This window comes from Serinus canaria, chromosome 17 (assembly GCF_022539315.1).
Source record: "Serinus canaria isolate serCan28SL12 chromosome 17, serCan2020, whole genome shotgun sequence".
NCBI classification, from domain to species: Eukaryota; Metazoa; Chordata; class Aves; order Passeriformes; family Fringillidae; genus Serinus; species Serinus canaria.
The window spans coordinates 4899996-4927258 of NC_066330.1; the positions used below are offsets into that span (position 1 = coordinate 4899996).

Sequence of the window (27263 nt, forward strand, 5' to 3'; positions counted from 1 at the left end):
CTATTAAGGCAGCAGACTCTGGGGCATGTAAAGCTGTATCCAACACTCCTGGCAGGCTGAATTTCTTAGGGCATTTTTAATTACACATTCAAAAATGCCACTCATTTTTTTAGGTCCTCAGAAAACCATTGCAAAGAAAATGACAGGGACTTAGCCTGAGCCCTGCTATGTATTTTTTCCAGACTACCTGAGGTCCTGAAGCATTTGTGGTGCCTCGTGGTTTTGCAGCAGGGAATAAACCAGGGAAGATACTGATAAAAATCCATCTCTTTGGCTCAGTGTTGCTTAAAATAAATTTTTGCAAAGCTATATGCTGAACACCAAGGCAGAAGGGACTTTACATCCTGTTCATCTATTTATTCTTATATTATTTTTATACATTTATAATTATTTAGGTTCTGCAGATTGGTGGGTCATTTTTGTTGTGAAGTATATGAAGCATTAATGATGAACTGTAAAACTCATTCATGTTCCATATCTAAATTAAAATTAAGTTTTCTTACTTCACATTTTCATGGGCATCTTTTTGCCCCATGAAAAGCTCTACTAGCTTTTTCCATACTACTGCAATATCCAGGTCAGAGGCTCCTGTGCACACCACAAATCTCTTTACACACACCAATAAAGACATCTCTTTAAACTTGGGCAGATCCTCATCTTTGTCACAGAAGGATTTAGAGAGATTAAAGTAAATTGCTTTTAAACACTATTTTTCTCAAATCAAGTGAAGAGGTAAATCAAAGGGGAAAGGGGTTCTTACACAGCTTCCATCTCCAAGTCATCCTCATCATCTTGAGAGAGCTGTAGGTAAGGGTTGTCTGATGCTGGACGGAACTTGTACCCAGTGAGGACAAAGAACACCAGTGTGGCCATTTCATCCAGCAGCTGCAAGTGAACACATGAGATGGAGATTGAGGTGTTCAGTCCTGCTATGCTCTGTGGTCATGAAACATTGCTCCTCATTCATGAGGTTCAAGGTTTAATGGCCAAAAGGTCTGCGCCACAGTAAGAATAAAATAATTCCTGTCTGATTGTCATCAATCCCAGGCTAAAGGCTGTCAAATCCTTTGTTCTTTCAGTTTTCCCTGTCACTTTAAATAGAATTACAGTTCTATCCAACTCTCCAGAGCTTTCAAAGAACTATGGCAAGACCTGGCTTTTAAATGGTGGGTGGAGGAATCATCCCTATGTTGCTTAGTTTTCCCAACAGTTAATGTATTCCAAGGACTCCCTGCACAGTCACTTGGATTATGTGTTAAGAAACCAAGCACTTAGAAGTCCATAGGCAAAAGAAGCCTGTAGATGGAAGAGCAAAGTCTATTTCCCTGGCTCCCTCAGGCTTCAATTACACAGAGCAAACCTGACTAATTTTTTCTCCTTTGTATGTTCTTGATTAATTTCCTTCAGACATTTTTAAATTGAAAGACTGAAAATCAATAATGCAATTACTTTCAGACATCTCATGTATAATCCAGCAGCCTTGCTGGACAAGCATAAAACCAAGAATATATTCTTTCACCTTAAGCACATCAGTGATAAAAGCAAAAGGAGGCAGGGTACTGCACTGTGCTTTGAGATGTTTTAGTAAAACATGAGGAACATTTTATGGAATACTGTTGTGCAGTTATATTTAAAGAATAATAGAGAAAAACATCAAGAAATCGATGTATTTTCCTTTGCTGGCAAATACCTGGTATAGCCATTTCCACTGGAATGGAACAGCAATCTTTATGAGAATTGCAATGATCCGTGTGAAGTAAATGTAACACACAATCTGGGAAGGAAAAGGAGAAAGCATGAGAACAATAGCACCGTCCTTATAGAACCTTCTTACCCCAGAGAAATAGCTCAAGCAATTCCCAGACAACTCATTATGTCAGACCAGCCTTATTTTGCTCCTCAATAAACATGGAAGATATAGGCTGAGGGCTCTACTGCTTGTTGAACATCCAATAACTCAAACTATTGGTAACACACTCAAGTTACAGCAGGAAATTCTTTAAGTATTACAATTTCATAGAATTTCAAGAATCACAACTATAATTTATTACTCTTGCCACTTAGGAGAGTCTGAAATGAGGCTGTTGGAAATCATTAAGAAGCCTGTGTTCTCCTGGGAAACGTACTCATGGCTCCCACTGACTTAATCAGGAACTGCACACATGCATCTCCAGGCACCATTTGGTCCCAAGTTTAATTTTTAGCAAGTTTACAGTATGTTATTCAAGCCCATCAATTCAACTGGCAGCTCAAGCTGTCTCCAGAGGAAATCAGGAAGCATTACAAATAGCTGGAATTTAAAGAGAGACAGAAGGATATAACCATTAGGAGAAAAAAGGAAGTTGCTTTTAGGATTGTAAGCCAGTTGACCAAGATGCCAAAGCACAGCAGTGCCAAGAGCCTCTACCACATGCACCAGCTGCAGTAGCTTCCAATAACTGTTCCATCAAAAGCTTTGAACATCTTCCAAGTTCCCCACATGCATGTGTGCAGGTGTTTTACTTACCATGACATAGTAATGTCTGAAGAGCTTCAGCTTTGCTAGGTTAATGGCAGCTATCAAGAGAACACAAAAGTCCATCAGAAAATTGTTAACAGGAGAAAATTTCTTCTGATGCCTGTCTGGGTAGGCAAGTGGTCAAAACCAGGATTCAGGTAATCCCAGGCCAGAAGGATTTGTACTGAGGAGTGCCAGCCTGGCATGTCCACATACAGGATAACTCCCAGGTTGGGGTGAATTCACTCTTAAAAAGGGAACTGAGATTGCTTTTGCATTAAATTTTATATGCACACACTGCTTTACAGAACCTGTCTCTACCTGTGTACAGCCAACTGCATACTGTCATTGTCTCCTGCCAGAAGGGCCATTCCCCCTGACACTGCCTCCTAGAAAATTCCTGTCTTTTCTAGAACCCTCCCTGACCTGCTCCATGCCTATAGCTGAGCAACCTGCAGGTAATCACAGCTCTGGGAACCACTGCACCTTGCTGAACAGCAGCCCAAGCACTTGAAAACCTCAGCAAGGTCCTCCATCATGGCTCAGACACAGCTCACAAGTGAGGAAATCATCCTGAGCAGTTCTCCAAACGTGCCAGCCCAGGCCCCAGGGTGAACCTGCAATATTGCACACATCACATCAGCTGGAGAGCACAGAGCACTCATGTGAACCAGCTGAGGTCAACAACAGATGGAGCAGCTGTCAGCTCTGCTCTGAGAGTCAGCTTTTAGATGTGCAGGATTACAAACACAGGCCACTGATGCTTTTGTGACAACATGAGAGGCAAAGAGTCCAAGATCTGTTGACGGCATACAGAGATGCAGTTCAGAGCCAATGAACATGAGCTGCCAGTTAAAAAATACTGCCACATATTTACTGGTATTCCCTCCAAGTCCTCATAATGTATTTATCAGATGTGGAAGTGCAATACATCGAGCTGAAGTTCACCTGCACCCCCTCACAGAACTCACCCACTGCAATGATTTATAAAAGGCTGCATATATTTGCATGTAAGGTCTTCCAGGTTCATAAGACAGCAAAATACAGTACTTCAGATGAGGGAGAGGAGAGCTAATAGCTCCCTAAGAAATGCTTCACCTCCTCTGAAGAAAACAAAGCAGCTTTTCTTATGCAAAGGAAGTGTCAAATGCACCACTGCAAATAAATTCCTGTAGGTTCCCACTACAGAAACTACAGTGAAGACTACACTGAAGACAGCCAGCATTCTGTTAAAAAACTACTTTTATAATCTAGAGATCAAGAGTCCCTTTCCAGTTTGCCTTTAGTGTTCCTGGGGTACTAAAGCTAGACACCTCAAGCCAGATACAAACCCTACTCCAGCAGACACACTCTAAGAGCAGCAACCTGACCAGCACAAGACATGAACTGACTGATGATCTGAAGTTAAAAGCTTTTCCTAACAGAGTTGGTGAAAGATGAAAGCATGTAAATATGCATGGTAAGTGCAGTGAATTGTGAAACAGGAGAGCAATATCATGCTATTTAAAGAAGAGCTGCATTAAGTGTGACCATGAAGATCTTGTGATTTCCCACACACCAGTTTGCACACAGAAGGATCTATTTTGAACTCAACATGTCCAACTTCAAGAACTGCCACCAGTTGGTGCACTGACAGGCCAGGAGAATTACCAGGCTTTGTAGTTGAAGGAACACCAACTCAACAGCTGTGATTCAAACTGCCAGTCTATCAGTGTTTTACAGTCAACACCAGTGAGCTGGGGAGTCATTTCTGCTGGATTCATACACTGCATAGGATGAAAGGACAGCAAAGCCAAAGATCTGATTGCCAAATGAAGAGCCATAATTCTACCTCTCCCAAGTGATTGTGCACAGCTCAACATCTCAGTTATTCATCATGATAATCAATAGCAAAGAGTCATAAATTGGTTTATTCACATAGCCAGAATGTCTGAGCATGGAAAGGAAGGGCAGAGAGAGGAAAAAAAAAGACCGTCACCACCAAGGAGAAAGCTAAGGAGGCACCTGTGGAAGCTGACTTGCTCTCCTCAGCCGTAGCAATATTTCTCTCCACTATCAGATACGTAAGTCAGCATTAATGCATCTCTACAAAATTCTGCCAGTTTTTTTTTAAACAACTCAAAGTTACAGGACACACTGTTCTGGAGAAAAATCTAAAATCATCATTGCTTGGCATCAGCAGCTTGTGAATTGCTTCTTCACAGGCTGAATGTGCTCCAAGCAGTATTATTTGAGTCTTGCTATCATGGACACTCCAAGATTTCTGTTCACCTCAGCCTGGCAGCCCAGACAGCAACAGCAGCATTTACAAGGAGCAAGGCTCAGCCAGCAGCTGTCACTTACAACTTGAATCACTTGCAAGCCAAACCTGTAAGGCTGTGATAACACAGCAGCAATCACAGCATGCAGTAAAGGTTGGGTAAATTTATATTTCCAGTATGATAACCATTCTGCAAAGACCAGTACTTAACTGCAGAGAAGGGAAAAGAATTTAAAAAGAGACTTTCCACTAAAGGTTTTAGAAATTAATTCATGCTCTTTCAAACAGTAATTAGAAAGATAAAAGACATCTTCCACAGAAGATTTATAGCATCTATACCTTGCTTCACTCAGTTTTCCCTCTCTATCACCATTTACTTTAACAGCCTGTGCCTGCAATAGCCTGATCTGCATTGATCAAAACACAGCATGCCAGTGTTTTGATACGCAGTCTCTTTCTGAGATTGTCCCCATGCTAATTTTCAATGTTGAGGCTGTCTATAAGATGGAAAAAGAAGCTGGACCATCCACTTGCACATCACACAATAGCCTTTTGATGAATAAATCCGACCTTTTCAGTATATGTATGTAATAACAATTACAGGATTGCAGCTGAGGGTGCAGGGAGCTTGAGCCCAGACAATACAATCCATAAAGAAAAACCATAATGCAGCCAGTGAACGTGCTTAAGGTTCAGCTGAGAGTATTTCTTCAATGCTTTGCTCACCCTACTCATGCTGATGCATTTGAGATGTGATTTGTGCCGTTATCAAACCGTAACTGGAAGCTTTCTGCTCTGCCCCAATGATGCAGCACATGTAGATCTAAACCTTGAAAAATCAGCTCTGAGATGTGTGGCTCTACAGCCTGAGCCCTCTGCTTAAAAGCATTCCTGTACTAGAAAGAAGAGGTCAGACAGATCTGTATCAAGACTCAGAGTCACACAGAAGAAGGTGGCCCAGACTTGTTAATCTTGAGTGTCCTGAATCACATCAGCCATTTGGCACAAACGTGCTCCACCAGGGTCAGATGAAAGTCCAAAGTACAGGCTAAGCACTGTATCTCCAGCACAGAGCTGCCACATCAATCCTGGACAGCTCTCTGGGGTACCTGGAAGTGGTGCTGAGCCCAGGCAAGCACGGGCTGCTCTGCACCACACAGGAGCAGGCTCTTTGTTCACAGCATTTTCATGGCACAGCAGCAGGAAGACACTGAATACTGCAAATGGTTTTTCCTGACATGGGGGCAAGCACAAAAGCATTAATCATCATTTGCCCACTGCACAGAGCACAGGGAATGAATGATGCCTGGGAGCAACAGGCTGCCATGTATTTCCCATAATTCTGCTGCCATCTCTAACTGCAGTGCTCCAGGAAAACAGCAACCCATGATCCGACTGTGCTGTCACATCTCTCATCACAAACACAGAGGTACCAGCAGAATAAACTGCTTTCCAACACCATTCCTCCCTCAAACAACACAGGATGTGATCACAACAGTGTGCTATGAGACTTGAGAGGTCCAGTGACCAAAAACTCAGAGTTTCAAACAAAAATGATGCATAAATAACATATATACTCCCTCTCTTTTCTCGAGATGCCTGTAAACAAGGTGGTGGCAGTTGAGCAGCTTTGCAGGCTGAACAATTCTAGGTCAGTTTGCAAGGCTGATTTCCTTAAATCTGCAAGACATTTGCAATGCAGATCTACAAATGGACAGAGAGCAAAGGCTCCCATCTGAAGGAAGATATAGTGACAGATCAAAGGTGTAGCTAAGCACTTCCTTAAGTCTGAAGGTGGCGATTTTAAAAGGGGAGGAAAAAAGATTCTAAAAATGGGATGTCTACTCCCACTGCTGTGCAAGATAAGAAGCCTGTGTAGGTCAGATATACTGCTTTAAAGATCACCTTCAAGGCAAAAAAAGCAAACAACCAGGCAGCTCAAACTCAGCCATAGCACTGTGCCCTGCCTACTCTTCACCAGCAATCCACAGCAGCTGGGTATGTAAGGTCTCCCTGGATAATTATGGCTTTGAAGCCATTTCTCCAGCTTTCCCACTTTGTTTTTCTTTTAAAATATTTAATCTAGTTTAAATGACTATTACCTAGTGACTCCAAATCCAAGTGGCCTGTTATAGTGCCACTTATAACAGGCTTTTTTATTAATTGTATGTTGCTAAAACAAAGGCCTATGACAAGCTCAGACTAAAGGTCTGGTAAACCCAAACCTGCTTCATCCCTAATCCAGTCACACTCCAGTCATGGCTGCCACTTGACCCAGGGGACTGCTAACTAATAAACAGGTGGAAAAGCAGCTGGAAGAGAGCATGACAGTCAGGAAACTAGGATACTGAGCCATAAAGTCCTGGAGTTGTTAGTTCTAGCAGATGCAAGGAAGAAAAAATAATTTTCCTTAGGTCTTTGTCACCAGCAAGGACGTCACCAGAAGACTCAGTGCCAGGAGAAACAGCTATTGAATGTGTAGTATGTATTCCCCAATACATCCTATAAGTTAATGAAGTCTGTGTGAGAGAAGAGGGAAAGCAGCCAATAAATCCAGCAGGCCAGAGGCAGCTCAGCTAGCAGTGTCTGCACACAATCCAGCCAGCTCTAAGCATGGGACACAAACTGCATAATGAGAAGATCCAGTAACTTTTACTACTTCAGGAGAAAACTGCCTTTAACTACAGGGGGAAAAATGTTTGTGATTTAATAGTAAGCACTGGTTCTATTTTTTATTCCCATGAGAAGCTGAGACATTGAGCAGCCCCTCTGAAGAACAGGGCCTCCAAAGGAAGCTTACAGAGCACATGGTTGTAGTGAAGAGAATTCAATAACTCATTGATAAGCCTAACATGAATGATTTCACTTTTTTACAGTGCAACCAAATCACTTTTGGTTTTCTCAACCAGCCACACTAGCAGCATGACAGCAGTAGGTAATATTCTGCTTCTGGCATCAGTTTGTCATTCATTTGCTCCCCGTGGGCTCCTTTCAACAGCCTCTAAATAGTCCAACCAGATTGTGTTTCACAAGTGAGTCCCAGCACTGCAGCCACAATCTGCTCTCAGCCTGTGCAATATTTTCCCTGAAAATCTATTCCTTAGCTATTCTTTTATTATCAGTGTAGCATAACATAGTTGCTAAGTCCCCCTGAATACACAGTTACTGAACTTGCCGGATCTGCACAACCAGATGGCAACACCAGTAGGTAAAGCTGGCAAGAACAGTAGGTGAAATTCAGGATAAAGAGCATCATTACCCATGGAGAACAACACAAAACACAGGACTAAACCAGACCTCAAGTGCTACTGTGCATAGCACTAACTAGCAGTAAAGACACAGCCAGTCCCTCTCAAATTAACATTTCTTTACCTCCACAGTTTTTACACACCACAGTGCATCCTATAGAACAGATCTGGATTTCACCTGGCATGAGGGACAGTGAATAGGCTGAGTCTATCCACTGAACATCCCTGCTATGGCCATCTCACTTCTCTCCTTCTCAGCATGTCTGAGGTTTATCAAACTCCACAGCACCATCTTGTGATAACAACTAAAGTAGATACACGGGGATCACAGGAGGCCACACAGATCTGAAGGGTTTCTGTCTTAATTACATGCATTAATTGCTCTGTGCTCACCACCAGGACAGAGATCCATGGCCACTCAGCTAGGAACCAGGCCTGACATGTGTGAAGTCCTTGGTTCAGAAAAAAGACAGCTTTAAGGAAATCTGAACTTATTAGGACTTTTTAAAGGTAAGAGCATAAATACTCCAGAACATATGTTCAGTGGACAAGGTTAAACAAATCCATCAGTAAATGTCACTGAACCCAAGTAAATGCACTGATAAGAAAGCTACCAATAACATTTATATCACACTGTGGTAACTGACCTTTTTAACATCTGTTTCTATTAGAAATTAGTAATTTTCCACCATTAGGTTTGGTAGGTAACTTGTAGGGCTGTTGTTCAGTAGCTTTTTTAACAGCTTGGAACATCAAGAAAGCACACTAGGCTCATCACAAGTATTGTTTAAATTTAACACATGACAGAAAATGAAATAATCTGTGGTCTGTAGAGAACTAAGTTCAGTACCCAGCCTTACATTTCACCTACAATCAGCAGCCAAGTGCCCAAGTGTCTGTGAAAGCCAAGAAAAGGCTGGAAGAGGTATCCAGACCTGGCTACAGAATTCCAGAGCCAAGAGCTGAAGGATGGGATGGAAGTTAAAAGGCTGTTGCCAACAAATGACCTTCTACAAATGAAGCTTTGAAGAGTAAACCACAGAATGACAGAAGATGGAAAAGGCTGCCTGCTTCCAAGGAAGCCAGTGCTGTGCTCCACAGCTTGTATCCAAAGACCTAATCCAGAAGAAATGAGCAGATAAGGCAAGAAAAGCACACTCTACAGCAGCCACGTTTGGCCTTTCCAACCATCAGCTCCTTTTCAGTGCTACAATAAACATAACTCCACTTTCCCCAGGCAGCCCTTGGAACTGCTGCACAAACATGGACAAGTCAGGAACTGTGCTATATTGAATGCCAAGTTATGTTTTGTTTCATAATGAGGTTTATTTCCCTCTCTTCTGTCAGGAATACATTTCTGCAGAAATTGAAATAAGTGGGTCTATTTGGGCTAACAGTCAGCAATTCTAGAATTCGTTTCTAGTTCTGTTTCTGAACACTCAAGTGAGGAAAAAATGGCAAATCTGTCAAGATGATCTGCTCTAGATGTCATGTCTAGCTTAAACACTGAGAGCTGTGCAAGGAGCAGAGAATGGGCTATATACTGCAGTTCTGATAATTAAAGCAATGCAGGAAAAAGGTCATTTTCCAAAAGTTATTCCCATGAGGCCACTGAGGAAAAGCAGAGGGGCACTAACACAGTGTAGATGCATGGCCTCAGTTTGGTTTTTATATCCGCATCACATGTTTGAAATTCTGGCATTATAACATGTAGCATAAAAGTGGAAAAAGAATACAGATTACTTGCCTTTCCCATCTGTTGCTGAAGCCTCTTGCAAATGTCTTATTGACCTGAAAAATAAAGAATAGATTAATGATAAGTTTTACACTCACTTTTCACAGCAGTTCTCTAGATCACTGGCAAGTTTTGTTAGCTCTTTATGGCTGGAGTATGCTCATAATTAACTGTACACCCTCATGCCCCCAGCTCAGGCAGTCAGCTCAAGCACCTCTGTTTCCTTGGGATTAGGAAAGCAGATTGCTAAAACCTACTTCAGCCTACAGAAGGCTTTGTGGGAGGGAGGGAGCAGAGTGAGAAACTGGGGCATTTTCCAGCATAATGCTTTCCATTTGTACAATTAAGCTGAGCTATTCTTTAAAGTACTGCCAAGCATTTGGCATCTTACTGCTCTTTTAAGGTCTTTTCATTTAAATAGTTGATTACAGCTTACATATCTACATAGGCAACTTATGTAACAGAAACTACCCTGCAGGAATGTAAATTCAGGGACCAAGTCTTAGTCACCTTGCTCACATGAGTCATCCCACCAGCTGCAGTGACACTATCCAGAGAAAAAAGGGGCAGAATTTTATGTCAGGGGCTTCACTGCCAGTTTATGCTGGCACCACAGCAATGCAGGAACACGGGTTACATACCATAAACAGTCACAAGACAGCTCACAATTGTTTTTCAGATACAATTGCTTTATGGAAATAAGTTTTTGAACCAACACCTCACTAGGCTGGGCATACAGATCCCAGCATTAGGTAGCAAGAACTGCAGAAGTCACCTTTATCATAGGAGATTGAGTCCCTCTGAAACTGAAGTTAATGTCCCTCATCTTTTGTTTACCATTGCCAAATTCTCCTCAACCTCAGAGCTGAAGCATTTTGACTGGAGCAAGGGGAAGGACAAGTGGGTAGAGCAAATTTCTTGGAAGACATCTCCCAGCCTTGGCAGAAGGCCACCAGGAGTGTGCAGGGGAAGAGAAGGCCAGCTGAAACCCACCTTCACAAGTCAAACTGGAGCTTATTTCCATCTACTGAGCCACACCTCTGAAAAACTCAAGAGTTACACTCCAGAGTGATGACATGCTACCAGACATTTATATAATCTGCATTTCAGAACAAAATAATGGAGATACTGGAGAAAAGGAGGAATATTCTGTGTTTACTAACCAAGGAGCCAGAAGCTCCTTGATATCCTCCTTTAAACCCAGTTGTTAATCCAATTAAGACAAAATGCATTTAGAAGATAAATATTCTGGCTAACTGGCAAGCAGTAACAATAGTGTTTATCTGAATTATCTGTGTTTTGGTTGAGTTTTATATAACCAACATTATTCCCTGCCAAGTGGAGTGGAAGGAAGGGCGGAGAAACGCTCCCTGTGGGATTATTTCTTATAAACAGTCAAATAAACATGCAGCTACTCTGCTTGAAGGCAGCCCTGATCTTAGACAACACTACTGTTTTGAAATTTAGCAGTCAAGTATCTAGTCTCAGTCAGTGAAGTCAAATCCCATTTTTCAATTTAGAGAGTCAACACTTCTGCAAAATTCCAAGTCTCAAAAGCACCTACAGCCTGCACAGTGTTGGCCACATTAAAACTGCCACCCACCTTCCCTTATCCCCATTCCAACATCCCCAAAAGGAGCATTTTCCACAGCCCTAGACTGAAATGTTAAGGCTGATGTAGAAGTTAACAGAATGCTTGACTCTACAGGACCACAGAGCTCTTCTGCTTTGGCAGAGGTGTCAATGCCCTTGAGTTCACATGTTTTCCACATCCAGCAACTCACCATACCACTGGGAACAGGATGGCTCCACAGCACAGCAAGTCCACCAGGAAAAGGATTTCTTTCCACAGTCCATACTCAGTTGTCCCCTCCTCTGTTGACTCTATGATAATGTAGGCCACGTTTGCCAGTACCTACACAACAAGACAAGGTTCTGGTTTAGAAACTGCCCAAGGAGCCACTACAGGTGGCTGCCAATTCAGCAAAAACCCAGAAAGTACCATCAGTAATTTTTCTGCAGCTCTACATACAAAGTCACATGTTCAGCAGCATCTTCATAAAATTTACAGAAATAAAACTGATGGGAGCTTATTCCTGCTGACATCCAGAAAGTAGTTCTTTTGTTATATACTGTGCTTAATCTACTGCATCAGTTGAGATAAAAAGCAGCAAAATTTACTTTTGATACACAGATACAGGACTGTGTGGCACGTACAGCCAATAATGAAAATACATAATTCTAAATTAAGCCAGTAATTCAGACTGGTCATTGACCATCTTTTGTACTCCACACCTGAGCTCTGTAAGAGTCTCAAACACTAATTATATTTACTTCTGCTAAGGGTTTGCATCTGGAAAGGCAGAAAATCTCTTCTACATAAAACAACAAACCAAAGTGCTGTTCTCCTATGTACTTCAGTTCCTCAAGCAGAAGACCAGCACTGAGCACTCTGAACCACTGGGAATGTTTCCCTTAGACCCAACAGACCTACAAGTCTTGTTTTTCACATTTTTTATTTCACTAAGACATTCAGCAAACATTTCAGCAGTGGCAACTTTAATTCAATTCCTCTACTTATTCAGCACTGAATTTCCAGCCCAAGGTTTGTCCCACTCCTTACAGCCAGTTTTCATTTGCTGAAACTGTTTGATCATTATTATCTCAAGCTCAATATGGGAGAAAAACTGGGAGAACTACAGTGTCTTCTGGAGGAAATAGCCAATAGGCTCATACAAGCAAGAACTACATGCTACTGTGGGAAGCTTTCACAGCCTTTTCCAGTTTGGACAAGTAGCTCTCCCACAAGACAGGAAGTATTAGCACACCTCAGTCCTCACCTGAAGTGGGATGACAATCATGAAAATTTTTTTGTCTTTATCTGACAGGATGTGTTTAATGAAAGCCCAGCCTGTGCCAATGAGGGCAATAGTGATGAACAGAAGAGCTCCCTTCAGTCTGGAAGAGAAACAGACATCTCAGTAAGAGACTATTTTATTTTATCACACTTCCTCTTCTGCCCAAGTTTCTCCCACTGCCAATAAAGCCACAAACCCAAACAAATGCTTCCCTATCCATAATTTTAGCAAGCACTTATCCATCCCACAATACTGGAGCAGATGTACTTGCTACAACTCTGTATCACAGAGCAATATTAGGCTTCATTCACAATATATGCAATCTTTTCCTGGGGGAATCATCCATTCACCATTGTGAACAGCAGCAAATACTGACAGCTGTATCCACTTACCATTCACACCAGGAGCAAATGAGATACTTGAATATTAGTGTGAACAAAGGAAAGTAAAGCATTTGTTATCCTTTTACTCCTCCACCCACAGAAGTGCCAATTCTCTGCAGCTGCCCTCTGTAAGTGGAGCTTTCCACTTCACACAGGGCTGATTGCTGAGTCTTTGGTACTGTGGTCTGCATGAGAACAAAGATTTCCCACTCTGTACAGGAGGGAGACAGCCCCAGTGGCAATTTGAATCTATCTTCTGACATACTTACAGGTGAGTGATGTAATAAACAACAGCCCAGCCCTCGATGGGGAATCCCTGAGAAGAGATGTAGTGATAGTCGATCTGGAAGCAGAAAATACAGCACTTTACAAGCTGCTTTTGACACCCCACCCTCTAAAAACAAGTCTGCTCCACATCCACTGCCACTTTCACTTTCCAGTCAGTGTGTACAAATCCAGCTCTGTCACATTCAGAGAGCACTTCCTCCCAACACATTCTACTTTTGTTTAGCAACAATGAGATCATTTCCATTTGCTCTATTTCCTAAGTGCTAGTGGATGTATCTTGTACAATCTACATCCTTCCCACACAACTCCCCTGCTTAACTACAGTGAAACAACTGCAGTTGGAACCTATTTTTTCATTCCTTTCAGGTTTAGTTGCTTTACGTGACTAGAGGCTTGCTAGTTTCAGTTTCACTGGAAGCCAGATTCACTTTACATTAGACTCCAAAAACATTTGTAGCAGGTATAACATCATGGCTGGCACAAACACTGAAGGATTAAATGCTTGCCATTACCTTTGTTCATGAGATATATTTCCAGTGGAAAGTCAATACAATTCAACAGAGACATTATCTATGGAAAGTCTCAGAGCTGATAAGGTGAAGTCTGTTGCCATATACCATAATACCTCCTTGCCTTTGAATTTAACAAACAAGGTTTTCATTTATTCATATTTAATGCAAGTCCTGGAGCTGAAGCAGCAGCACAGCCCAAGCTTTCAGGCCCACTGCAGATAGCCAAAACATTAAAATTTGTGGAATTCACTCAACCCCCAACCCTTGCTGCTTCAACACTTCAGGCCATGATCTCAACTGTATTTAAAGTCAGAATTTGCTGATGAAAACAAACACTTCCACTAAAGAGCTGCAGTTCAGTTCTAATGTTTCATTATTGAGACCAGTTCTCCCTCCCACTGTGCTCTCTCCAAAGCAGATTTCCCTAACAGCATGTCCTGGGTTCCATGTTTTTACTTCCTAGCTGAACAACTTCAGGCAGAGATGCTGTACGCACCGCGTGGAAGACTAAGGACAATGATTTGGTGAAAGGAAGGGCTGCCATGAGCCAGTGGATCTTAAAGACATCATTTCTGGAAAGAAAAAAAAAGAGAAGGAAGAGCATTACTTAAAAGCCAGCAGTAAAAGTTTCAGTTTCCAAGGATATTACTTTAAAATCTCTAAGTGTCAGATTCCAGGCTGAGCTGACCATCAGTATAAAAAGATTCCCCTTAATACTGCAGTCCAAGTTTCTGCCACATCCTGAGCCATATTTCAACTTCATGTTCTAAACCCCTGATTTTTACTGCTTGGGATAATTGAAATTATTAACTAATAAGAATATCCCACATATATATAGAAATATACATATCTTAATTGTTAGAAAATTTGCTAAACATAATTCAAACCACAATCAAGATATTTAAGGCTCTCTACTGTCACAATTTGCCATTTCCCAAATGAAGTAAAGTGATGAATTTTTTCTTGCTATTTATTTTCAAAGTCTTCTCCTTTTGACATCAACTACAGGAACTTCCTGGGGGTTTATTTTGCCACAATATGTACACTGAAGAAATTTCAACACTGAAGAATATGTAGCTGAAGAAATTTCAACATAAGATTTGGGAATTTTAGAAAGACAGTCTGCAACAATACTGACTGACAGTTTTCAAATATAAACTATGTGTATTAAGCATACAAACCTGAGCCAGATTGGGAGTTTGAGGTGATCAAATCTGACTGTGAATTGGGCATTATAAGAAGAGGAATGAAAAATAAAAAACCAAACAAGGTAGGTCCCTACTTGCCACAGGCACTGAACTCACCTACGTTTACGAAGTATGTGGATCCATACAGTCCCAGACAGGAAAAAGAAGAGAGCCATGGAAATGTAAAGTTTTGGCAGTGGGATTTCACCTGCTGAGAGGTAGCTTTCAGGATTCTTTTCCGTAACATCTATCTGAATATTAAAGGTGTGTTATGTGTACAGTTGGAAAAAAAATCATTAAAGCACTGAGTTAACAATTACATTTTGCAATCAAATTCACTCATTTAATATGAGCTTTTCTGAAGGGGTGACTTATGAGTCTCAGAGAAAAAAAACCAAAACCTACTCTTCATCCTTAAGAATCTCAAAACATTTTGCAAAACTATTCCCACCAGAATAATCCCCTTGGAAAACAATGCTTCAGTTATGAAACATAATTCAGAAAGGTAATTTTCCCAAAGAATAGTTGTTCTCTCTAGAAAACGTCACAATTTGCCCACCTTTGATTCAGAAACAATATCTACAATGGGCTGCCATCCTATTTTCCTGTGACTGAGAAAACAGAAGCATTATTTAGCATTCTATTTATACCCTTAAGTGGCTTAGTCATATGTGCTAGGACTTCAATAAAATCATGCATTGAATCTGGTCTGAAGCACCGAAGCTGTCCTGCATCTCTAAGTACACCCCAGCAGATCAATCATCCACATTTTGTTCTCTTTCCAATTTCTTCAGTGGGTCAAAGTGACCCACACAACAATTCAGAAAAGCTGGTCTTCTAAACCTATCACTTCAGAAGCAGCTCTGAAGTAGTCTGAGTCAAGTAAGGGCTGCTAAGTTTTATCACCTCCATGTTCCCTTGCAAAAGCATTAACAGAAACACATAAAAAGTGGTTCAAGGATTGATGTTGCTGAGGTACCTCAGTCAGTGAGAGGATTCATACCAGACCAGCTCATTATACACCAGCATGAGCACAGGAAAGGGTAAAAAGGGAAAGCCCAAGCTCTGATAACAACTAAAACCACATAGGAACAAACCCTGTACATCAAAAGAGATGAAGCATTTGCTACAACACATCGCCTTTAGGATGTGTATCTAACACCATAAAAACACATCTTTAATTAGGCCAGAAAAAGCAAAAACACTGAATTTAAATACCAACAATTTACATTGCAGCAACAGCCTTAATATCTGCAATCACGTAAAGAGAAAAGTGACTTTTGAGTGCAGCAAAACACAAGCAGCTGATGCAGCTCCCATCTCATTACAGCATCAGGTCACAACTGTGTAGACTGAACCCAGCCCACATTCAGCCTTCAGATTTTCAGGCATTTCTGCAAAAACAGTATTTTAATTATTTTTACAGTAGTCACTTCTTTCAGAAATGCCATTGCAGAGACTGGCACACAACTCTGAATCATGTCCCACCCCATATGTGCACTCATGTGCAGCGTGTGCTTGGTTACAAGCTGGAGCTGGAAGGTGGATGTTGCAGTCTAAGCTAACAAGTTAATTATCCTTTAGAAGCCATACTCACATCAAGACTAAACAGCAACTGATCATTAGCTGGCCCTTTCTTGCCAACACACTTATGGAAATACAGGCTGTAGAGACCTTCTTGTTTATCCGAGCTGATGTTAAAAAAGAACTGAAAAGAAGGAATAGAGAAGTCAGCATTCTTCTCATTCACAACAGGGTTGCCCTGGTAGGATGTCATCTCTACTGAAGCATGAAAGAAGTCAGTCATTTGAGGTCAGTCAGTTCCCTTGAGCAGACTGTTCTGAGGATAGCAGCACATCTGGAAGTTTCAACAGAACTCCAGATGCAAAATCACTGCACCTATCTAGGATTATGCACTCTGGGAATCCAAGTCTGTTAAGTGTCAGTGCTTAACTTGGGTCACCACAGAGAAAAGATGACCACAAATGTAATACATTTGACATGGTAAAGCATAAAATTTTTATTATACCTGCCCTGCAGCTTTTCTGTTCCTCCCCCAACTATGCAAATTGTGATAGCTCTGGAAATGGGATCTGTGTCAGATAACAGAATTTCAAATGTGTTTGTAGTAACCAACCATCACAAGTGAACCAGGGTGTTCAAACAAAGCATTATCTGGCTTCATACAGAGGATCTTCCCCTTGAGTCAGCAGTCAGGTCACAGCTATTTGTTATCAGCAATCTGCACTACTATCATAGTAAACTTTAATATGTTGAGGCTCATAGACTATGATATTTAGAACAGCATCACAACAAAGCCAATTTAAAAGCAGCTCTCACAACTTATAAAGAAAGATTTCCATCACTGATGCTTAGCTCAGTAAATTTTCAGGCAGACTCCTGCTATCAGAAAGACATCTATATCCTAGACTTTCACTTTTCCAAAGTAGGACAGTGAAGGAACTGAGTTTAGACACTGGCAGACACCCTACCTGAAACGAAAACATTCCTTGGACATGGCGTACAGGATGTTCTTGTTCTACCATGCTCTGGGAAAAAGGAAAGAGACCTTTAGATTTTCTTAAGCAGGTAACTAAAACATTTGGCTACATCAACCAGACAATAAAATTTGCATTCTGTATATTTACAGTGGAGGCTGAGAGCAATAGCAAATACTCTCCACTTTTCTGCTATGATTCTACTGGAATATCCCCTCAGGGTCTTTGTGAAAGAGAGCTCCAGATAGTTTCTTACCTGGGAGGATGTTGTACTTCGTTTGGACTTCTTATCTAGAGATAAAAGTATTAATGGTACGTTTAGTGTTTACATTTAGACATCCTCAGAAACCACCACGTTGTCAATATCTTACTCACACCTTCCTACACTTGCCTGCGTGGCAGTTCCCCAGCTAATCATTGACAGAGATGCTTTCCCAGTCTCTCCTTACTCTCAGAGGACTCTTCCCACAGCCAGCATTCATTCTGAATGCATCCTCAAATGCCAGGATAGGATTCCCTACTCTTATACCTCCTACAAAAGTCTACCCCAGAAATCTTTCCAACCTCTCTGGTGAGAGTGACCAGAGGCAGGTGACCTAAACCAGATGCAAGCTAGAGCTCTGACTTTTTATGTTATGACTGAGTACTGTTAATCTCACTGACAAATCTCAATCTGAGCATTAATACATGGCCTGACAAACATATGGAAATCCTAATTTCCATATGAGGAGGGAATAAATTCACAGCTTTCCACTATGCTCCCAGTAAAAGTACAAACAAACAAAACACAAAAGCATAGGTGACCTGCCAGGTGAGCATTTCCTCTGAACTTAAGGTGACAGGAGCCTTCAGTAGAGCAGCATGCCAAGTTCACAGTTTGACTCTACTCCTATAAGAAGCTTTTCAAACATTAGGTCATGCCTTTCTACCAGGAAGCAAAAGTTCAAGACTTGAGCTTTGCTTTTGGCTCCCACACCTCAGTGCACTGTCCACAATCATGCTACACTTTTTACACCAGAGAAAGCAAAACTATAGCTGTCAGACCCATTCCCTCCAGTGCCATCCACCCTTGGTTCTTGACTTCTTACCAACAGCTGTCCAAGCTTTGAATGGTATCAAAGCTGGTGAATGTGACAGGCCAAGACAGACTCAGACTACTCCAGCTCAGACTGCTCAGCAGTCTGATCTGAAGTCTAAACTCTGCCAGGAAGGGATAACATGAGCTAATCCCATTAGAGCTGAGATTATAAAATTATTTTGTCTGCTGGTCTCGAAGCCAGACAAAGGCTTGTGACTCCTAGAAAGATTACTGGGACAATTACTCCTCCCTCCCCATAGTTTCTAAGTGATACGAGTTCAACTCTTTAGACAGACACAGACTCCTACAAATTTTGGCTGGAAAGGACTCCTGAAGACAAATCCAACTTCTGACTCAAAGCACACCTGGTGTCAACTGTATCATGCTGGCCTTGGTTTTACTTTGTTAAGCATTTAAAACCACAAAATATGGAGATCAGATTGCACAAATGGTCTGCTACAATACTGGAATACCTATTTAGGAAAGATATTTTTTTTACTTACTTTCTGTCTTAACATCCCATCTGAGACATCCAAGACTTAATAAAGAGAAACAGACATTGTGTACCACTACTAAAAATTGCTTGAAATCATTGTCCTCCTAACCTTCCTTCAACTAGTTGTTGGTGGCCATAAAATTGCCCCTTTAGCCTTCTTTTTGCCAGACAAAAGACAACCAAGTTGTTAACCCCTCCTCAGAGGCACTGAAGGTCTCCAACACTCATTGCCTCTCTGATGGATCAACAGGACTGGTGAACACAAATCACTGAGCAGGAGACTCCAGCCCCATAAGCAGCTCTGTGCACAGGCTTACACAGGATGTACATTAAGTTCTTGTCCCAGGGGACCCCAGAATGTGACTACAGCTCAGTGCTGGAGGCACAGCAATGAGGAATCAGTAGTGAGAGCACACACAGGTCAGGTTTAGCTGGCTTACCTTTGTCATCTGTATTTTCACTGGTCTTTGGAGCATTTTTATCAGAATCACTGCTCAGTTCAGAAGTTTTCAGCAGCTTGGTATTTAAGGCAGTACCATTTTCCTCAGACACAAATACAATTTTAGGTAACAAAGAAGCAGCTTCTGAAGAGAACCGTACTTTCACACTAAAGAAACAAAGAGGTTTTATTACATAATAAACATAAAAATTAAAGTAAACCAACATTTTTAAAGAGGCTGTCACAGCCATATACCCAATAAAAGAAAATCAACTTGTCTTGTCTTGTTTTTTGTACCACAAAGAACAGGCAAGAACCAGATCATGACTCACAGCAGAATTGATCAGTGTGGGAAAAGTCACACTCTACCTCTACATGAAATACGAGAGTAGACGAAGAAAATTAAATTTCTTCAGCTTTGGTAAGCAGAGTCTCACTAGAAACCATGTTACCACACATGAACTCTTGCAAAAGGAAGCAATGCAGACTTGAAGGTACTTCCATAAAAAAAGGTAATTCTATACAAACAATAAAATTCCATCTTGAGTGCAAAAGTGACTCAAGACATCAAAGCTCATTCAGCACAATTAAGGTAGGTTGTTTTTGCCTGCTGTCCCTTTATCCCTCCAATATGCAGGAAGAATTTTTGGACCATTTTATACTGGAGATGTTTTAATTTTACACTCTCCTCCTCCCAACTGTCAGGTAACCCCTTAAAAAAAACAACCTACATGCACAGAAACTTTCCAAGCCCCTAAGTGCAAAATTATCTTCAACTGAAGAAGTAACTTTAAAATGTCTTGTACACTCTTTACTCACACATCACGTCGGATGTCCAGAAGTAAAATTACAACAGAGACATCTGGCTCTGGAGTCTTCTTCAAGATACAATAATCCACTTCTTCATCCTGGTAACATGAACAAAACACCTCTGAAGTGCCCTCTGGACATGCTCCCCTCCAAATAGAGGTTACCATTCTCAGTCCAGCAAGATGTAAATCCATCCTGCCCATGTCTAAAGTCCCCCCATCTTTGGTTTTATTTCTTCCAGCCATCCCCAGAGTCAGGCAGATGTCCCATCTTTTCTAAGGGAAAAGCAAGCTCACTTCCATTACTCTTACCAGGTAAGTGGAGAAACCATCATTCCTTGTTCGATCCAAGCTGAACCCCACCTAGGAGACAATTGAGATGAATCTGTCAAATTAAAGCCAAACCACTACTGAAAGAGTCAAAAATACTGCTTTCTAAACAAGTTAACTTACATTTAAAGTGAAATTCAGATATTTTCTCATCACCAAATCAGGCAGAAAAATACATTCAAATGTAACAAACTCATCCATATCCACCAAGAAAAAAAACCCCAATCATTATTCAAACCCAAATTAAATTCTGTCTCTGAGCATTTTAACTTATTTCAGTATTATTTCACACGTTTTTGCTTGACAAAAACATTTAATACTTTTATAATGAAGAAGTGAAACTGTGCAGCAGAGGAAGAACTCAGGAATGTTATCTAAACTCTATTAAAACCCCTAATAGAATGTGCTATGTAACATGTAATATTAGAGTTCTATTAAAAATAAGAACTGTCCAGAACTGTCACTTCTGGAAACCTACTGACACAATAATCACAAGCTGAATTGCAATGTAACATGACACAGTGTGAAAAAACTCATCAGAGGACTGTTAGGAAATTGATGTTCCATGTAAGTTAGAGATGTGTGCATGGAGTGCAGCAGAGGATCCAACAAGTTAAAGGTTTATCCTTACAGCAGAATGGAGAGTGCTCAGGGATAAATCTCAATACACAGATCCTCATCATTGGCTCATGTTGGGAAGCAAAGCCAACAAATCCAAGCATCATGAGCTTGGATTTGACACCTCAGACAAGTGGGGAGTAATTTCACAGGAGGCTTCATAGGAAGGAACTCACTGATAAACTGTCCATGTCATCAGGGCTTGGTTCTGGATTCAGGGAAAGGTTGCTGACATTCACTCTCATGAAACCATCCTTGAAGAAACCAAAGGTATTCAGGTGCACTTTCTGCCTCACATCATCCTGTTAGAAAGGAAAGCAAGTTTACAAACACATGCAGAGTCATCTACTGCAGCAAAGGGAAAGCAGGGCGAGTGACTGATACTTGAATATTCATGCAAATATCTAATTATGCAAATAGCAAATTTCTTTAGGATACCTTCCAATGTAACCAACTATTTCACTGGAATGGACCAACTTTTCCAATAACCTGAACAGCAAGAACTTTAAAAAGACATATTTCTGCTTACTGACTTGCCATGCTACTAGGAAATATGCAAGAATTTAAGAAGAATTTAAACATCTAGCATCACTGATTAAACAGCATACAGCAAAATCCCCCAGAGTGACTGCAGACATATCAAGACAGCTTTTGTTTGAATTGTGGCTGCTGTCATTGCAACAGGCTGCAGAGGAAATAGACTTTGGGGATCTTAGCTAACCGAGAGTTGGGGTTTGGCCAAGTGTTTAGCAAGTGCATTGTCACCACCTCAGATCATCTGTGTTAGGCAGGGTCAGTGTTTGGACAGGCAAACATTAATTCACTGGAAAACTATGTGAGAAAATTAAGTTTTATATATAGTCCCACACCTCCAAATTATTTTTGGCATAAAATAAATAAAAAGAGAATAAATACCAAAACCAGAATTATTTGGGTTAGTTTCCTTAGCAGGAAAAATTGAATTCCTTCCTCTGCTCCCAGTTTAGCTGAAGAATAATGTCCTTCCTCTCAGGAAACCATATCATGATCTCTTCTCATGCCCTGCTCAGCTTATAAAGGTTCAAGTACAGTGAGCTTTAATTTTTTTTTTTTTTTTAATAAGGAGGCCATGAAGGATCTCTCATGAAAAGTAGCTGACATCACACACAGCTGCCACATCAGATGACAAAAGGTCACATCCAACGTCTGCAGCTGGTCCCTCAAATCTACTGGGTCATTAATTGGAAGAAAAGCAGAAACAAGGCAACAGAAATCAAAAAGCAAATTTAAAATGGAATCTAAAACATTTGAAATCAAAAATCAAATTTAAAATGGAATTTTAAACATTTGACAAGTTGGCAATAAAAAAAAACAAAACTAAAATATGTTTCTTCCTCCTGCTTCTTCTAGGAAAAGATAATCAGATTGCAGAATTATCTAAAAAGAGAAGTCAGCTGCTAAAGGCACACTGTTCTGGAAACAGCCCTGGAAGACTGAGCTATGAACTGTGCAAGTACAAAAAGTTCTTTCCCTCCCTCTAGCCAAGTATTGATTTTGACGCCTCTGCACAAAACGTTCCTGACTCATAAACATCCCTCACTGTAATAGCAGGACACTCATCCTGACACAGCTAACCTGTAATCCAGCTGTAATTAGATCACCCTAATAGAATCAAGTTAACCTGGCAAATAACCAGATGGTTCCCTTGATGCTCAGAAGAGGAAAAAACAGTAAAGTGCCACAGGGCTTGCAGCAGATGCTGTGTTTAACGGAGTTTTGGAGCTCTGCTGTCTGGGGGTTCTGGGTCATGGAACGTGCTTGAAGCAGGAGCCCACCTGGTTCCTCTAACACTGCACTCCATGAAACCTCCCAGCCAGTACAGAAAATCCATCCTGGCTCTTTACAGGGCACATCAGATGTATTAAACCACAAATGGACAGAGAAGAAGAGGGGGACATGGTGCCATCCAGACACAAGGTTTTGTACCTTGCAAACAGGGCCAGAGGCAGCTGCTCAATTCAGAGCACTTGCAAGAGCTCCCCAGCTCAGCTGAAGTGATTTACTCTGCTAGTTTACTGATATGCTCCCCACCACCAGCAGATAATTAATATACAACACACACCACTTTCCTCCCTGGCTTTATCTCAGCTTTGAATGCTTAGAGTTTACAGATTTAGTTCACAAATCCTTCAGCTTTACATGATCCCCCCCCCACACACTGTCACCAGTTGCCACCAAGCAACAGCAAGAGCATCTATTGCTCCACATATTGACAGCCTAAAGACATTGGCTTACTAATGGGGTTGAAAGAATCCAGCTTTTATTTATAATCACCCAACTACTGACTTCAGAAATATTTAAGTTTACAACAAAGGTGTGAACCCATACAAGTGAATACTTCAGCATCCAAGTTGTTAATACACACGTTAATTTAATTTACATAGGAGGCATTTAAAATTAAGCCTGCCCTACTGAGAAGAGATGATCTGGGACTCATCACTAACAGCTTACAGTCAAACCAACACCCAAAGTTCTCAAGCTTGTTTCCATAAAAATCCTCCCCAGTTCTTCCACTCCTGTAGGATCAAAAGTGATCCTGCAATATTTCAGTGAGGTTACAGGGAGTGGAATCCACGATTTTGTAGCTCAGAATGTGCAGAAAAATATTCTCCACCATTTTAGCCTAAACCTAACTGGGATGACACTGTCAGTGCAGTGAAAGTTCCACTAGAGACTGGTGACCCTTACCTGGAAAGAATCTTCTTATTGGTGTGAGACTAACAGGAAGGCTTATAATTTGTCTAAGACTGAGTGAATTATTGTGAGGTATTTTCAGCCTGAGCTATTGAAGTCTGAAACCTACCAACATTAAAAGGCCACAGGCAACCATTGAAAACTAGCATCTTCTCTACAATTCCATGTCTGACAAAGGCTTTGTTTTTGGTCCAAGGGAAACATTTCAACCGCAGCTATTTCTGGAATCCTCTGAAAATTGTTTCTGTTGGTCTTTTATAACTTCCAATTTTTGTAGGGTTTTTTTTGTTTGTTTGTTTGTTTGGGGTTTTTTTTGTTTGGTTTTTTTGGTTTGTTTTGTTTTTTGTTTTTTTTTTTTTTGTAGAGGTAGGTTTTGTTAGTTGAGGTGTTCTGGTTTTTTTAACATATCTCATGAAACTAATGAAGCTGACAGCAATTGCTGCTAAGGAGGAGTTTCTCTGGCAAGGTCAGTCTAAAAGCAAAATTCAAGGAAATCATTTCTCTACTGCAAAAAAACACCCTTATTTTGTACACTTTTATAAAGATATCATTTTATTTTTAGAACTGGAAACTGCTCAGATTGTGGCTTGTTTTTCTGACAACAAAAAAGCTTCACATTGGCACAGTAATTACAAAGATACAAGAATGAAGCTATTCTGAATTAGGGAATAACAGCTTGCTTGAGGAAATTTAATATCAAACACTCCCACAAAACTGTGGCCTTTAGCTTGGCTCAGTGTCAATGCACACTTGCAAGCAAAGCAGGAGCCACTGGCAAGAACACCAGACAGGAGCTTTCATTGTGAAAAGACTCAGTTGTTGGAGTCTGATGTTTACATAAAGGCTGTAAAGCAGGGGATGAAGGAGGAAGGGAGAGACTGTTCAACAATAAAGCTGTTTATAAAGCAGGTGGGCAGAGGCATTAACTCACTGCTACTTCTCACAGCAAGTTTGTGCTGCAACTTGCACAAAACACCTGGACACCAAACCCAGACCCCAATCTGAGAGGAAAAAAAAACCAAACAGGATTCAGCAATTGATCCAGGCAATGCCCAATAGGGACTAAAGCCCATAAGAATATTTGCTTCAGGCAAGTTGGGAAGTTTTCCAATTACCCCAGGAGAAATCCTTCAGTGCTCAACCGTTTATCACAAATTCCTCAAAACAATGCTGCAACCAGCACAAGCCTCCTAACTGACTGCTACAGGAAAAAGTTTACTTGTCCTGCAGTACAACAATATTCATGTGGTTGCACTTTAAACAACCACATAATCTGGAGAATTTCCCACAAGTAAGACATGAACATCTCCAGCAGTCATTGTATCCCAAAGGCTGCAAAGTCCTGGATTCTCCCTGAACTCCTACAACAGCACAGCAATGCAGGACCCAATCATTTACCAATTTAATGCTTCTTCTAATGCTTCTACTGGCAGAATACTGCATGTTGTTGACACCCAAAACAAAATTTAAGTGCTGAAAACTAACAGACCTGTCCATGAGCTCAACAGAAGCCTTAAGAGGGACCACCCCAGTGCAAAGTCCCTCTGTCCCACAGCCCCTCTGTCCCACAGCTGTGCAGTGGCTCAGGCACAGCACAACAGGCAGAGCACACCTTCACCCTGACCTCCAGCACTCCCCATCAACAACCCTGAACAACGAGTTCTTCTCAAATATAGTCACAGCCTAACACATTGCTCCTTCACAGCACACCCAGCAGTCCATGGAACCAAAACAGAAAGCTGCCAGCATCAGTTTCCTCAGCCTCTACCAATGGCTCGGTTAGGGCACAGCAGCTGCGGCAAAACACCCTTTGGAGCGACCAGAGCACTGCAGAAAGGAAACCCAACCAAAACCCACTTTCAGAAAGCTCTCCCTCAGCCCACGTTCGGCCCTCTCTTATCACATCGCTTTTAACGGAACGTGAAGCAGCTGCACCCTCACGTACTGCGGCTTTGGGGCCCCTCACACGCTTTACCCGCGACTCAAACAGGCGGCCAGAAAAAGCGGGACGGGACTTGGGGGACGCGGGCAGAGGGAGCGGGAGGATAACGGCAAAAGCAGAACAAGGCGGGGCCCGGGCGCGCTGAGGCGCAGGGGGAGAGCTCAGAGAGAAGCGAAGAGAAACAAGGTTCGGGGCACGCAGCAGAACGAAGAGAGAGACGTGGGGAGACCAATCTCGGCCCGCGGGAGATGCGCGGGGCCGGGCCGGCCTCACCGCTCCCCTCAGGGCACCCGGGGGCCGAGCCAGCGGGGCCGGGGGCGGCGCAGACCTTACTTTGAGGGTGAGGTGATGGACGCGGGCGCGGGCCGGGCCCGCGCGGAGCAGCAGCAGCAGCAGCCCCACCACGGCCCCAGCGCCGCGGGCCGCCATCTTTGTTCCAGCGTCAGCGTCCCCCGCGCGCCACTTCCGGGTCAGGCGAGTCACGTGTCGGGCGGGGCGCGTCACGTGACCGCGGTGGGCGGGGCCGGGTCCTGTCAGGGAGTCATGGAGGGGTTGGGGATGGGGGGAGCTGAGGGCTCAGTCAGTGCCACCCCCTGCCCGGGCAGGGACACCTCCCGCTGCACCAGGGTGCCCCAAAACCCATCCAACCCGGCCGGGAATGCTTCCTGGGGAGCAGCCTCGCCTTCTCTGAGTGACCTGTGCCAAAGCCGCACCGCCCTCCCAGGGAAGAATTTCCTCCCAATGCTCAGCCTGAATTTTCCCCTCTTTCAGTTTGAACCCACTCCCACTTGCCCTGTCACTACAGCCCCTGCCGAAGAGTCCCTCTCCGGCTTCTGTAGCCCCTTCAGATCCTGGCAGGTGCTGTTAGGTCCCTACACAACCTTCTCCAGGCTGAGCACCCCCATCTCCCTCAGCCTTTCCCCATGGGGAAGGCTCTTCCCGCCTTTTTCTCTCCCCCTGAGGCCCTGCTGGGCTCTGCTGGGTTACCCCTGCCCACAGGCTGCTCCCCACGATGCCCCCAGGCTGGATCATCCCCTCAGTGAGGGCCACGGCAGCCCCCAGGCTCTGTGCTGGGTCCCTCCCCAGCCCTGGGACCCCCTTGGCACAGGGGTCCCCCCTGGGTGCTGGGTCCCCCCATGGCCGTGGGGCTCAGGGGGGGGACACTGGCCAAAAGAAACCCCCTGAGCCTCCCTCAGCCCAGCCTTTGTGGGGTGACACCAAAAAAAAAAAAAAAAAAACCCAAAAAAGATTGAAGCTCTTCCTACCTCAGCCCTGCAGCATCGTCCACAGGGAGATGTGGGATGGTTGTTTACAGGGAGGGGTGAAGTGGTTGTTTCCAGCTCAGCCGTGGA

At 42.4% G+C, this 27263-nt stretch overlaps 1 protein-coding gene across 2 annotated transcripts in view; it reads right to left on the minus strand.

The window, feature by feature from the left end:
• The window catches only part of GPR107 (G protein-coupled receptor 107), a 33235-nt gene extending 6838 nt beyond the window's left edge, over positions 1–26397 (minus strand). The window contains exons 1-17 of one of the 2 annotated variants that reach the window (XM_009093428.4): positions 26245–26397; positions 21413–21538; positions 20601–20651; positions 20299–20387; positions 19481–19647; positions 17723–17757; positions 17461–17517; positions 16566–16676; positions 15086–15219; positions 14278–14353; positions 13251–13324; positions 12581–12698; positions 11525–11655; positions 9753–9796; positions 2507–2556; positions 1691–1774; positions 761–885 (exon numbers count right to left, since the gene is read on the minus strand). In XM_009093428.4, the coding sequence (XP_009091676.2) occupies positions 761–885; positions 1691–1774; positions 2507–2556; positions 9753–9796; positions 11525–11655; positions 12581–12698; positions 13251–13324; positions 14278–14353; positions 15086–15219; positions 16566–16676; positions 17461–17517; positions 17723–17757; positions 19481–19647; positions 20299–20387; positions 20601–20651; positions 21413–21538; positions 26245–26340 (1568 nt within the window). In that variant the 5' untranslated portion in view covers positions 26341–26397. Of the gene's footprint in view, positions 1–760; positions 886–1690; positions 1775–2506; positions 2557–9752; positions 9797–11524; positions 11656–12580; positions 12699–13250; positions 13325–14277; positions 14354–15085; positions 15220–16565; positions 16677–17460; positions 17518–17722; positions 17758–19480; positions 19648–20298; positions 20388–20600; positions 20652–21412; positions 21539–26239 lie in introns of both variants that reach the window. The other variant, XM_050980917.1, reaches the window with a different exon arrangement.
• Positions 26398–27263: the final 866 nt, after the last annotated feature.